Source organism: Amblyomma mixtum, chromosome 2 (assembly GCF_055824585.1).
Source record: "Amblyomma mixtum isolate Tamu chromosome 2, ASM5582458v1, whole genome shotgun sequence".
Taxonomy (NCBI): Eukaryota; Metazoa; Arthropoda; class Arachnida; order Ixodida; family Ixodidae; genus Amblyomma; species Amblyomma mixtum.
In genome coordinates, this window is record NC_143013.1 from 274,524,330 (window position 1) to 274,538,529 (window position 14,200).

At 46.0% G+C, this 14,200-nt stretch overlaps 1 protein-coding gene across 1 annotated transcript in view; it reads right to left on the reverse strand.

The window, feature by feature from the left end:
* The window catches only part of LOC149364049 (uncharacterized), a 39,742-nt gene extending 29,757 nt beyond the window's left edge, over positions 1-9,985 (reverse strand). Inside the window, exons 1-3 of the mRNA XM_089574031.1 lie at positions 9,047-9,985; positions 6,547-6,625; positions 5,206-5,322 (exon numbers count right to left, since the gene is read on the reverse strand). Of these exons, the coding sequence (XP_089430157.1) occupies positions 5,206-5,322; positions 6,547-6,625; positions 9,047-9,457 (607 nt within the window). The 5' untranslated portion in view covers positions 9,458-9,985. The remainder of the gene's footprint in view (positions 1-5,205; positions 5,323-6,546; positions 6,626-9,046) is intronic.
* Between the last annotated feature and the right edge of the window lie 4,215 nt (positions 9,986-14,200).

Consider the following 14,200-nt stretch of genomic DNA (forward strand, 5'->3'; position numbering starts at 1 on the left):
TTGTTGTTGTTGTTGTTGTTGTTGTTGTTGTTGTTGTTGTTGTTGTTGTTGTTGTTGTTGTTGTTGTTGTTGTTGTTGTTGTTGTTGTTGTTGTTGTTGTTGTTGTTGTTGTTGTTGTTGTTGTTGTTGTTGTTGTTATAATACTCCCTCAGAGCTTCATTTTTTGTCATCGTCTCCTTCTGGGCGTCATTTCCTTTTGTTGCTTTAGTCGCCACGGAAGTTCATTCTAGGTACTACCTTTGGGGGTAAGACCTGGGTAATAACCTAAGAGGGGAGGCCTCTGAAAAAAAATGAGTCTTCGTCGAAGTAAGCAGCCGACACCTGGAAAGTAACCGGAAATGACGCCACTGAGCGGGACTTAGCCTTGCTGACGCTAAGGTCTGTAGAGCGCGAACACATCGGCGGTCTCACTGCACGACCGGACGTTACCTTCGACTTGCGAGTTGTGAGCTTTGCGTTTTTTTACGAGAACTTCTCACAACAGCAACTCTGATTACGCGAAGGCGAATGGATGGACACGGAACACGATTGCACACTACTTCTGCATGCGCTCGCTATTAAAGTCGGCAGATTAATGTTTTCAAGAGAGAGAGGGAAAGGCAGGGATGTTAACCAGAAAGGATTCCGGTTGGCTACCCTGCACAGGGGAAGGGAATGAGGGGAATTAAAGAGGAAAGAGAGAAGTAAAGGGAAATAATCACAGTCTGTCAATCAAGGCAGTCTCTCTCAAAAAGCGAAAGAGTGCCTTGTAAGCCTTGATGGCAGTTGACTGTTGTGGCCACGGACCGAGGATCTTGGCCTCTGTGAAAGGGCGAGGGTCCAGGCGGTCCAGAGCACATCGCAGCTTATGTCTTTCGGCTGCAAAGGCAGGGCACTCACACAAGATATGGGTGATTGTCTCATCACAGGCGCAGTTCACACAAGAAGGGCTGTCGGCCATCGCGATCCGGAAAGCATACTTATTCGTGAAGGCAACACCGAGCCATAGACGACACAGTTGTGTTGCTTCACGACGCGCTACATATAGGGATAGTGTGTGATTGTGTTTCGGGTTGATTTTCGCGATTGTTGTGTTTTTTTGTGCTTGTCTCACTGTGGGTAGAAGATACGTATATAGGCCTCTTCATGTGAATAAAAATTCAGTTGATAGTCTGCGCCCGTGTCGTGCCTTCTCGTTCTGTGTCTTCGTTTTTTTTTTTTTTGCGCAGTTTTCAGTATGCATTCCTACCAACTAGCCCAGTTTACCGTTCTTATTAATTACACGGAAGACGGAGGCGCAGTCCAGGGTCCAAAGTCCTGAGGCGACGGTTGCACAACTCACCAGAGTTCCACGCTGAAAGTGTGAGCTCCAGCCTCAAGGAACGAAGCCCACACGCTGCGTCAGCTCTCGTTACGGGGATATTAACGGGGATTCCGTCATTGTGGGCAGAACGGGCAGCTTCGTCAGCCTGGTGATTGTCATGAATGTCGCAGTGGCCCGGCAGCCACTGGAAAATTATGTTATGTCCTTTCAATGTGGCGTCATGGTAGAGCTTGCGGATTTCGGCAACGAGTTGTTCGTGTGACCCACGGCGTAGTGCAGTTTGCAGGCCTTGAAGGGCTGCTTTAGAGTCGGTGAAAACTGTCCAGTCATGTGCAGATTCACGACTATGTAAAAGACTTGCTTCGTGTAACAAATCATGGGAACGGGTCGTTCGGACCGTATTATTATTTGCCCCTGTTCGGTATCGCAGCTCACGGCAGAATGCTCGTTTGGCTGTTTATCACTGAAGTGTTTTGTCTTGTTCTGAAAAAAAAAATAAATTAGTAGTGCGCGAGTTATGTTTATGAACGGGTGGATGCACGTGACGTAACATCAACGAGAATACAAGAAAATAGGCATCCAAGTTTCACAATGGGTGGCTGAACATTGCAATATCCGTGCACTGGCCAAAGATCAAAGAGCGGTGGTTGCCGGACTTCCCGTCTTTATTATTCTATAGATGCTCCGCGGTCCGCCGTTGAAACAAACGTACTTGGCGTCTTGTGGTCGCATTACGTCATGTAGCACCACGCACATCTCATCTCGTAGGCTGGATTTATGATTTGTCACACAATCAAAGCGTCGCGCAGCTGATCTTCCTAATGGACTGCATCCATGTGTGATGCGCCTCTGTTGAGGTCGAGCATCGTCAGGCGCAAAAAACAATTAGCGGGATTCTTATGAGATACTTATAGAGCTGCGACTGCCTAAATGGTTATGAAATGGAAAGCATACAAAGGAAAAGAAAGTTTGTAATCGTAACTGATCGGGTGCTCAGTTGAGAACGCCTGAGTACGCCTCGTATCGTTCCCTTGTGTGGCGACAATTTGTGAGAGAAAGTGCACGGGGCATAGTGATAGAGTAATAGTACAATGATAGGGTGATAGTAAATTGCATAGACGACAGTTAGGCGCTGTGCAGGTCATATATGTACCCCTTCATTTTAGTACATCACTCGAGATTAGTGTTTTTAAAAGCCAAACGCGCTCGGCCTGCGTGCAAAGATGGGTCAGTCCTTTCTTTCCTCTGAGCTTTCGATCTTTTGAGGGGGTGCTTCCTGCAAACAAAGTTATTGACCATATCAGACACGAAGCTGTCATATGCCCGCGCGCCAAAATCCTGCATTCTTGACTCAAGTGCGTCCCTCTAGTCCCATGACTACCTTGCCCACGATCCGGTGCGTTGAGTCGACCGAAAGTAATGTAAGATAATTCCCCCTGCGATGAATACTAGGGCAGCTGACTCGCAATAACAAGGGCTTGGTACTACTATTGTGTAACGAAGAGTCCTGCAACTATCGTGCTGTCGAACTGCTCTTCATTTTCTTCGGCTCGCATCATCCAACCTATACTGATTACAAGTCAAAAAGGCAGCGGCCCTTCAATGGAAGCCATTCAGCCAATGCCGTCGAAAGGTTCTCATGACGCCGTGGTTGTAATGTAGCAGAGGGTAGGCAGAAAAAAAAATAGCTGAGGTTTAGCTCTGGTTAAACCGGGCAAGTTGTGTAAGCAAGCAGCGGCGGCGGCGCAGCGATGGTCCTGCCGCCTAGTGGAGCGCGGCTGAAACGGTTGCTATGGCACTGGTGCTTCATCTGTTTGACCTCGCTGCTGCCGAAGGTCCACCGTGGCCACCACCGGGAGCACCGCTCGAAACCTGGCGCAGTATTGCTTACGCAATAAAAGGAGACGGTTCTTTTTCACCACGTCGTGGGGAGCAGGTTGTTCGCTGTTCGGGCTGTAGGTGCGGAAGGGAAGAAGTTGGAGAGCTGGCACAGAGTCGCTAGTGCTAAGGAACCCATTCCACGACGACAAAGCACCGTCTCCTTCTCTCTCCTTTCTAGCCACAGCTGCACTGCCACAAAAAGTTGTCCCTGAGTGTAATGTGAAATCGCGGGTAACTACAAGTAGTGCCCAGGTGAAATTTTATTAATCGTGGCGTCGTGACAATCGGTCGACGCCGTTAGCCGGAGGGCCTCCTTGAGGGGCCTTTGCCGCTTATTTCTTTACTTGTATCCTACTGTAGTTCCTCTGTCTTGTTAAATGTAACAAAATTGTTTATTTGCTTGTTTTTCAATCTTTCAGACTTCTTGTTTTCTTCTTTTTTTCATCCTCTTCTCTTATCTCTACCTATTTAATTTGAGTGTGTCGAAAACAGAGTGCTCATGTTTTTTTTTTTTTTTTCAGAACTATAGTTTCAATTACAGCGATACCGGTCGCAGCGGTCGCATTGCGATGGAGGCGAAATTCTAGAGGCCCGTGTACTGTGCGATGTCAGTGCACGTTAAAGAACCCCTGGCGGTCGAAATTTCCGGAGCCCTCCACTACCGCGTCCCTCATAGCCTGAGTCTCTTTGGTACGCTAAACACTATAAACCATAAACCTTTTTACACATACTATGTTCACAAGTTACACCTTGCGTATTGCAGATAAAAAGCTTCTAGCCGGAAAATGGTTACATAGCAAAGCATGCAACCATAGTCTGACTCTGTCTTCCTTGCTTCATTCTGAGCTTTTTCCTCAATTTCTCTTCTATTTTCTTTATGATGCTGAAGCTCAGTCGATATCGAACAACTCGCGCCGCGATTCACGCAAACCATGCGCTCAACCATCAGAAGCATAGCAGGTAAAAAAAAATTGGAGGAGGGACTTCAGCTCTGCCTTAAGGGTACGACGCGATAGCGTAATGGGTTAACGCCCATATATGCAGAAGGTCATTCTCTGCTTTACGTTCATAGAGGCCCAGGGGAAGCATGTACGACTCAGAATGCAAGGGTGCTGGAGGGTTCCATTCCGCTCATCCTCCCATCTGATTTGAGAAGCCCGAGTTGACAGCGCCACCATAAATGTCCATGTCACGGGGTGTCGCACAACCCTGCGACAAATCTGTGACCGGCCATGTCGGCTGCAGCTACCACCTACAAGAGCTATGCCCGTGACTTTTCGCTCACAGCGTCCACCCGGTGGGCCGGTTGTGATGACCATACAAGATTACGTGACCTAGGTGGCGTACCTAGGCTGCTTCTTTGGGGGGTAGCCACATGGGCCATCCTACACCACCCTATTTTTCGCTCACACCGCCGACAAAGCTGACGCTGGATTTTCTGGGTAACGGGTCCTTCAAAGCTGGTTTGGTTTATGAGGTTTAACGTCCAAAAGCGACTCAGGCTATGAGAGACGCCGTAGTGAAGGGTTCCGGAAATTTCGACCACCTGGGGTTCTTTAGCGTGCGCTGACATCGCACAGTACACGGGCCTCTAGAATTTCTCCTCCAAATAAATTCAACCGCCGCGGCCGGGATCGAACCCGCGTCTTTCGGGTCAGCAGCCGAGCACCATAACCACTGAGCCATCGCGGCGGCGCCTTCAAAGCTATAGCGTTGATACGCGGTGAAAACAACAGATCAGTAACCGGCCCATGTGCTGAATGTGGTTTTATTGACTCACGGCCAGTATGCTGGGAGTGGTATGATTGGCTCCTGACCTACGTGCCAGAAAAGGCGTCGCTGAATAGTGACCAAAGTTCTAGATGAAAAGTCGGCTCCTCCTAAGCACTGTACTGGAAGAGGTGTCCCTTCCTCACGACCGACATGCTGGAAAGCCGTCAGTACCTGACGACCAGTGTGCTCGGAGGGGTGGCGGAGGCTATTCCTCTTACCCGCGTTACTGTTCCGTTGAGAAAACTCACCTTTGTCTCCTTTCAGTCCCGGTGGCCCGACGGGCCCGACGGGTCCAGGGATTCCTGGCAATCCCGGCAGTCCCCGCAATCCCATGTCACCTTTCTCCCCGGGATAGCCCGGAATGCCTGCATTCGAGAGAGCGGACCGTCAGCAGCATCAAGATGTATACGAAATCATGCACCCATTGCCACGGTCACTCAGTCCTGCTGTGGTTCTTGTACCTGTTTTTCGTCGGTTCACAAAAGCATACGTCGGCGAGACTGTAGATGCAACTGTCAGATTAGGCTTCTTGCAGGCAGAGGAGGCTCCCACTTTGCCGTCACATCTGCTACATAAAGTATTTGCTCCTTTGTTTTGTCAGACGTGACACGGCTAGTGGACAGGAATAGTAGGTGCGTTGGCAAGTATTCCGAACGCCACGATGGACCCTAATAAATCTTTCTATTTCTCGGGTAATCCCTGAGCTCCGGCGGGGCACCTTAATCATCTAATTAGGTATAATTAAGAGCTAACTATCCTATCTATCTATTCAGCACAAGCACGTTCTTGATCTCGAGAAACGTGCACCATCATCCGGCCCTTATTGTGTAAAAGGGAACTCAATATCGCTGTCATTGTCAAGCCACCAAACACGACAGGTTTCCAAAAAAAAAAAACCGAGGCAGACAGTCGTTACGCTGCTTCTCTATTACCAAAAAAAAACAGAGCAGAGTTGAAGAGCCGAATCATCCATTTGTCCAAAATGTCCTTAGTGCCAATGATTATGTCTTCGAGACATACGCGATAACGTTAATCTGTGACCGAAGTACAAAGTTAAAAAATATCGTAATCCATGTTTTTTGACACATGGCTCTGATACTTGCAGATGTGATCGCGTTTCTTTGCTTTCTGTTACAGCCAGCGCACTCCTCCGTGTGCTGTGATGTACAGTCTTTGTCAAAAGTAACCAGGCTGCACGTTTTTTCTTCTCAGTCGTATATTAGAGCTATGATGCCAGCCCTCAAGCTCTAAATCTCTGTATGGTAAGGAGAACCCCTGTTCTCACCTGCAAAGAACTTTTTAATCTTTAGGGAAGCAGTGCGGACTCTGTCATACGAATGAGAAGCAAACCATGAAGCCTAGGTGGTTACTTTTGACAAAGACTGTGCTTGTGACCCTTGACTTTGTATAACCATGAAGCCTGCTCTCGCTTAAGCCCTATTTTTGAGTAGTGACGTGTCTCTCTGCGCAGGCTGCTAATACGATTACCTTGCCTCCATCATGTCCTTGCCCTCACCTCATAGTTACCAAGGTTTCTCGCAGCGATTCCTTGACTTTTCGCTGTCTAAAACATGTAATCAATACGTCACCAGGTTTCCCCGGATGCCCTTGCTCTCCAGGACCGCAGTACTCCTTTGAAGTGAAGCAGAATTCTTCCAGAACTGGCACCTGCATTGCGGAATGGTAGAGGGAAATCCATCTCAGAAGAAGAACAAAAAAAGGTAAAATAATTTGCCAAAGAAACAAACATGGTGGGAATTTTTGTAACGGGCTATTGGAGGGGCAATTCTGTCTCAGGAGAGAAAAAAGGTCAATAATTTTGCCGAATTGACAAATTCCGTGAATTTTTTTTACTCGCCAATTTTGCTCTTTCTGCAAATTTTTACTTCAGCATATGAACATTAGCTATAGAGAGGAAATATGATTAGAAGAGATTTATAGATTTATATTAATATATCATTATTTTTATATTATTATATTAATATATCTATATTATTATATTTATTTATTATAGATTTATAGATTTAGGTTTATAGATATTATTAGCTTAGATTTACTTACGTTTTTTGCTTGCTTTCGGGAGGTCTTAGCATGATATTCGTCTCAGCACTTTCAACATGCAGTCCACATATAATTATCTGAAGCATATTAATTGAAATTGATTGATTGACTGACTGACTGACTGACCGATTGATTGATTGATTGATTGATTGATTGATTGATTGATTGATTGATTGATTGATTGATTGATTGATTGATTGATTGATTGATTGATTGATTGATTGATTGATTGATTAAATGTGTCATAGTAACACAGTTGATTAGAGGCACGCTCTAGCCTAGAGATTAATTTCAACTACATGGAATTTTTTAACGTCCACCGAGAACACGGAATCGAACCCGCGTCCTTATTCTGAGAAGCCGAACGCCATAGCCACTTGTCTTTCTCTGCGATGACTTCGTTTCTACCGGCACAAAAAAAAATCGAAAATTGCTTTAAGTGAAAAGGAGAAAAATGAATCGCGATAAATTAGATGCCGATACTTAATATCGGTATCGGGAATTCGTAGGTATGTGAGTCGTCATTATGGGGCTCGTTCTGTTCACTGCGTATGTGAGCATATGTAATAAACCTGTGTCATCATCATCATCATCAGCCTGACTACGCCCACCGCAGGGCAAAAGTCTCTCCCATGTCTCTCCAATCAACCCTGTCCCGTGTTTACGGCGGTATTCGAGGTACAGAGCTCCAATATACCGAAAAGAGCGTTAATGCCCACATACGTTAAGGGCGAGGTTGCGTCTGCGCACCATGTGCCTGGAAGCGGCAGTGAGCCACGAGTGCGTCAATATTATATCATACACTGCGAGTCCAAATACAGGACCCCGCATTCATGCAAAACGAGTCGTCGCTTAATACTAAACGATGACAAGTGGCTGCACGTCGTCCCGCTTGCCCTTCTATATACGCGAGCACTCTCACGACATCGCTGCCTAAATAAAAAAAAAAATATTAGTACGAAAAAAGCATTTCCTTTAAAATGTTCCCTAGCGCTTCCGCAGAAAAGATGGATGTGCTGACTACTTGTCACCGCAGCCCGACTACTGCTGCACGTAGCACAAGAATGAAGGCGATTATCACGAGCCGGTGTTGCAGGTACCATCGATCACGGGCATCTGTGTTACCACCAACATCCTGGAGGCTTGCATAGTTCGTGGACTGAGAGAATGGAGTCAACTGTTTGTTTTTTTTTTTTTTTTTGTGCACGCTGCTCTGAAAGACGCCATATCATTAAGCTGCAACACGCCGGCACAGTCTTTTGTGCCCCTATTGCGTCACCAATTCACCTGTATAAGCTTTTTTTATGCGGCCTTATTTACGTCGTAATGGCAACAGACGTTCTTAACGACAAAGTCAACAGTGCGTCGAAAAATAAGCTGCGTTTCCAATGAAGTGTCTTCGATGCTAGCAGGGCACAATTTTCAAGACATCGATCGGCGTTTTTGTGTAGTGTGACGAATGAGACGATTTTTACGCCCCAGTCCATTCGAGAATGGTGAACGCTTCCACGTATGAATACTCTGTGCAACAATACATGAAACACTTCCAGGCTTGTGTGGTAAAGCAGCGACTTCGAAGTATAATTCCTGGGCAAATTACAATGGGAGAAATGTTGAGTCTATAGCTGACTGAACCAAATGACTGAGGCAAAATTCATAGAGTGCCTTCCTGTCTGCCTGTCAGGAATATACCGGATTGCTACGCGCACAGAGAAAGTGAAACGACAAATTACCTTTTCCGTTGCACGTAAGCTGTTAAGCATTTACTGTTCATATCTCACGGGCAGCTTTGGTGTTAGTGCTAAGATGGTCCCCGGCATTCTCAATTCTGCAACGTTTCCGTGTTTTTTTTTTTCTTTTTGTTTTTCAGCATAGCTAACGTTTGTCATCATTGCTGCTCAAACCTACTTTTGTTTCTTCGTTGCTGCTCCCACCTTCCTTTGGCGGCATGCCACCAAGGCAACAACAACAACTCAATTTCTAGAGTAAATGCACAAAGAGTAAAACAAAAATGAGCGCATCACTGACCGGTATCCTAGCGTAAGAGCTGACCAGCATGGTGTTGCCGTCGGGACTGTTCATGTCGTTGCGAGGAAAGAACTCCACGTTGGGTGTAGCGGCCGCCTTGGACGACATCCTCGCGTACACGGGCTCCTCGGCTGCTCGGATAGTCCGATGGGCCGCCACTGTCGGGCTACGCCTGGCTCGTGGCTCGGCCGTACCGACATCGCCGCGGGAGCCTATGGACACGTGGACAGCGGCGGGAAGAGGAGGCTGGGGCACTGAAGCACAGGCTTCAATTCGTTGGCCGGTGCAAGACGAGTCCCGGGTGAGGGTCAGGTACAGGTTCGCCGCTGCCAAGACGTACAACACCGCCACAAACACATACACGGCCTCGAATGACCTGAAGGTCGAGGTTGCGTCGGTACTGTTCTTCATATTGTGTGGCCGTCCGTTTCCAAGCGATGTCTCCGCTACCTTGGGTTCTTCGTCTATAAGGCCTGCTTGATACCCACACTAGAACAGCGCACCTCCGGAACTACTAACTGTCCGGCGTCCATACATTAGCCATCCTTACTGCTGTCGTGACCAAACTATCAGGACCGCACGCCGTGGAAGTTTTTCTTCCCTTCCAAGCAAATCCAGCCTCTGGCAGGAGTTGCGTATCCGGTAGCTCTCCAACTGCAAGGAATGCGCTTCGAGGAATGCTAGCAGCGAGAAGCGAGCGAGTGGCGACCGAGTCAGAAGAGAGCTGCGTTTTTGCTCCGCGCTCTGATTGCGGGCGGGCACGCTGGAGAGTATCAACACTTGAAACCTGATGCTGTAACCCCGCGGAGGAGTGCGTGCGACGGATGGACTGCGTGGCGTCCTCTGCTGAATGTACCTCTGTCCCCTCGTTCTCCCACGCGCTTTTTTTTTTACTGTTTGTTGAGGCGTCTTTCTTTCCGGGGATTTCTCTTTTTACTTGATTTCATTTCGTGTCCGCCGTCTCAGCCTCTTGATAGTAAGGTCAGTCTCTTCTGGCCGCGTGTGAGATAGGCATATTGCACTTCACACTCTTCTCTAGTTATCTGTTCTGCTCTCATTACTGGAGCAAGGAAGAAAATCGCGCTGCTGTGCAGCATGTAACGACAACAAAATTTTCTGTGCTTGTTCATTGCAGTAGCGCGTAGTCTTGAGAACGCAGTTAGGCTCCCAACACACATCTTTTCTTCCTGGACACTGGCAGCTCTGTTTTGCCACGTAAACTCTCGTTCATTTCGAAGAGGAAAAACAATAACTTTGATCGGGTTTTTGATGCTCACGCTACTTTCTGTTCATGCTACTAATCGTAATGTGTGGCTGCGCTGAATCCATCAAACCGCTGTAATTAATTTTTGACGATAATTTTATTACGAGGCTTCGATTGCTGGGCTCGAACGTGGTGAAACCTACCAAAGCATGGCGTTAAAAAACATAAAAAAGTATCATAAGTGCGCAAATAAGACGGATGCTGGAGGATTAAATGTGCCTAATGTGTGTCAGGAAACAGTGAGGAACTTTCAGTGATATGAGAGGACGAGGGTAAGGAGAATGAGGGGTTTGTTATGACAGACATATGAAGGGGGCTAACAATCAACAGAACCAACAAATGCATAGGAGAATTCTTCCATGCTTTTTTGTATTGGTTGTGATAATCAATGAGAAATAACTCTGCAATCATTTTATGGTTGAAAGATAATTATTTAAAGCTACGTACATCTCAATAACAGTGGGTCGTAACTTAAGGGCACCAAAAAAATTGACAGATGATTACGACGGTCGGTAATGAGAAGTTCCACAATGTTGGGTGGCGCTTCTCGAGAATGGAGGTGGTTGGGGAAGCACGATGTATCGAGGGAGGCGGCGGATTGGTACGCAGCCCTCTAGCTAGACGCGTGCGGAAAAAACCAGCTTTTTTCGCTTCGTGACACTGGTACTATTTACCGAATAAAACGTAGTAGAGGTCGACAGAGTGTGAGATGACGTACTAAGTTTCGAAAATGGGCTGAAATATAGCTGCTTCGTGCTTGAATATGTAATGAAAACGGCGTCTCGGACTTGAGTATTTTGCATACCCGCCTCCCGTGTCCTAAAGATGGCTCCAAAACGCCGGAGATAGACTGTACTCCTAATGGCACTAGTTTTTTTTCTCAATCAATACGACATCACTCGAGACTGACAGGTTGAGACGGCGATCAGGCTAACACGAAATGGCAGGATCGATGCGGAAACTTCGATGCATAATGAAAGGGCCTAATATAGAAGAAAAGTCTTGCTTGGGCTAGTTGGTTCAGTTGGTGCTGGTCCCGTCGTATCTGTTATACTTGTGTCCTCGTTCATCGCACCGTTTTCATTGCACATCTTCAAACACTGTATCTTGTTTTGTTTTCTTTTTTTTACATTATAAGTTCAGGAGCAACGAAGGGTTTTATGTGCAGGTATGTCTAATACACTATTCACAATAATGCCCCCGTTATCACGGGAGAAAGTTGGAGAGTGCAGGGTACCTCTGAGTGTCTGGAGAACAATTTTTCTTCCGTTAATAAACGAACGCTTCCTGGAACAAATTAGCATTTCCTTTAAAAAACGCGCGCACATACGTTGGCGGCGATAAACCCAACTGTGGTGACCTCTGAACTGAGTGCACTGGTACTGCGAAAGGTTGCGCTAGGACTTGCTGTGAATTACAGAGCCTAGCCTGCCGTTAACATTTTCCCGGCACTCAACTGCTCGCGCTTCTACAACAGGCTACGGCGAGGCCAGAGCAGAGTCTGGGCTCTCCACTAGCGATCATTTCAGCTTTATGAGCTGCGCAATTGACCATGTACCGTTACGCAGATCTTTTTTACGCAGCGCTATTTTTGATACAGAGCAGAAACTGCGAGTATGTGGGATAAAAAAAATGACAGAGACAGAAAGCATCTTACTTCGGTTAACGAGATCAATGTTGTTGACCCAGTAATTTCTCTTCTGCCAAGTACGAGGTATTTCTGGGGAAAAAGAGAGAAAGACAACTCTGTGCCGGGCTTCCTTTTTTTCCATTTTCCATAAAAAGAATCCTGCTCTAGAGCAGCTATGGTATGATTTCTCTGTCTCTTGGTCGCCCAGAAAGAGGCCGACCATCTTCCTGTATTTATTTCTCATTTGGATGCTTCACTAACCGTACAGGCCTTGGGTTCAATCAATATTGCGTATTTTTTGCGCAAAAAGAACGTAAACAAAAGCAAATGAAGAAGTTGGCGAGCGGTCAAACAGGCATGCCGCCTTCGTATCTCTGTCCCCTAACTTTTGGCGCATTTAAACCTGCTGGATTTTGACCACTCGCAACACACAGTTCAAGTTTGCAACGAGATAATTCGAAAGCCAGTACCTATTATTCATAGCACTAATCATGACACAAAGAGGAGGGGGGGGCGAACTTATTATATTCTTAGAGAATAATTTTGCGTGATAGCGTGAGAAGATCATTCTGCTGAAAACCCGGCGTCGGCTGTCGTCCTGTGTCAGTCAAAAAATCCCAGAAGTTTCAAATGAAAAAGTAATCAGCCGGCATTGGAGTCCGAACCCGAGCGTGTCAGAGGGGCACCTGGTGAACGCATTGTGGTGTGTATGACTTAGTAACCTGTATGTGGGAGGGCTGGTGTTCTGTAATTAAAAAAAAAGAATATAAATCTGCTAATTAGGCGCCAGAAGTTGCGCGGACTGAAAAGGCGGTGATTCGGTGCTTCATTGTACTCAAACAAATTATGCGTATGTGTATGAGTATGTAGTGTCGTAGTATGTCGTGCAGTGTAACTTAGATAGTGACCGGTAATTGATAACCGTGATCCGTAATTGAGATTGTAATCGATGACCGTGATCGGTAATGTGATTGCTGGCTTAATGGAGTTTAACGTCCCAAGGTGACTCGGGCTATGAGGTGGATTGGTAATCGGTGAGAAATGAGAAAGAAAAGGAATAAAAGGGAAGTGGGAAAAGGAGAAGCTCTAGCGTTCTCCTATTTTTTTTTTCAGATCAACCTTCCGATCATTCCCAAATGCCACAATAATCGGAAACAACTGTACCGCCACTTTGCCTCCATCCCTGTAAAGCCCTTCCTCATCTGGCAACCAGTAGTGAACACACCGAAGTCTGGGCTTCTCGTGTCATGGTTGTTATTCCTCTTAATCTTCATTGGCTCAGCCGTCCAAGCAAAAAAATCATCATTTATCTTTCTCATACAGCAGCTCTTCTTTTTAACAGCCGTTCCAATGGCTGCGGTTCCCATAGTGTCAATACATTTTTATATTTTTATTTCTTGTTTTTCTTTCTTCTATGCAAAATTCTTTTTTTTTATTTCTAATTTTTCTGATTCTAAATGGACACGGAATGATTCTAAATGGATTCTAAACTAACAGATGTTAATTGATTTATTCCCCAAATAATTCCTGTTGAAGGCCCTTTTTCTTTTCCTTTTTTTCTTTTTTTTCTTTCTTTTTCATTTGTTTACCTACTTACTCGCTTGTTTTTCTTTTGAAGTGTTCACAGCTGTGTCTACATGTGTCTAAGTTTATGTTCCAACTTTGTTCTTTGTGACTTCATTACTGCTCGCCTCCCCCCCCCCCCCCTTATGTAATGCCCCCTGGGGCCTTTAAGGGTAAATAAATGATGATGATGATTAAGCCCGTCGCTCTTAGTGGCACGGGCTGGAACACTTTCATGATAACTTTTTTATTAGTCCTACCATTGTATTAGACTAGCAAAACTTCAACCAGTCTAAATTTTGTTGAACAGATTTGGCGCTGCCTAGAGGAAAAGTGGTCACCACACGTAATCGTGTATTCAACGAGGGAATGCAGCCACGCCCGTAAATTGTGGACAAGCGCATTTTTCAACAGGAAATTGTTTATGAACCTCATTTTTTCATACATCTCAGTATTTCACTATAACCATTGTATATCCTCAGATCTCACCACGGCAGGCTTGCATTTTTTTTTTGCTGTTAACTATGTTACTATCCTCAAAAACGTTCCCCGTTGGTTTTCTATTGCAGTCTTAGCTACTCGACGCGAGTGATAGACAAATTTTGAAAGGAATGATTTGTTACGGGTCGGAAGAGTGGACCGTTGCCTGCAATATTTCTATACCAGTACCTTACAGTATTCTGCACTTGCCTGACAA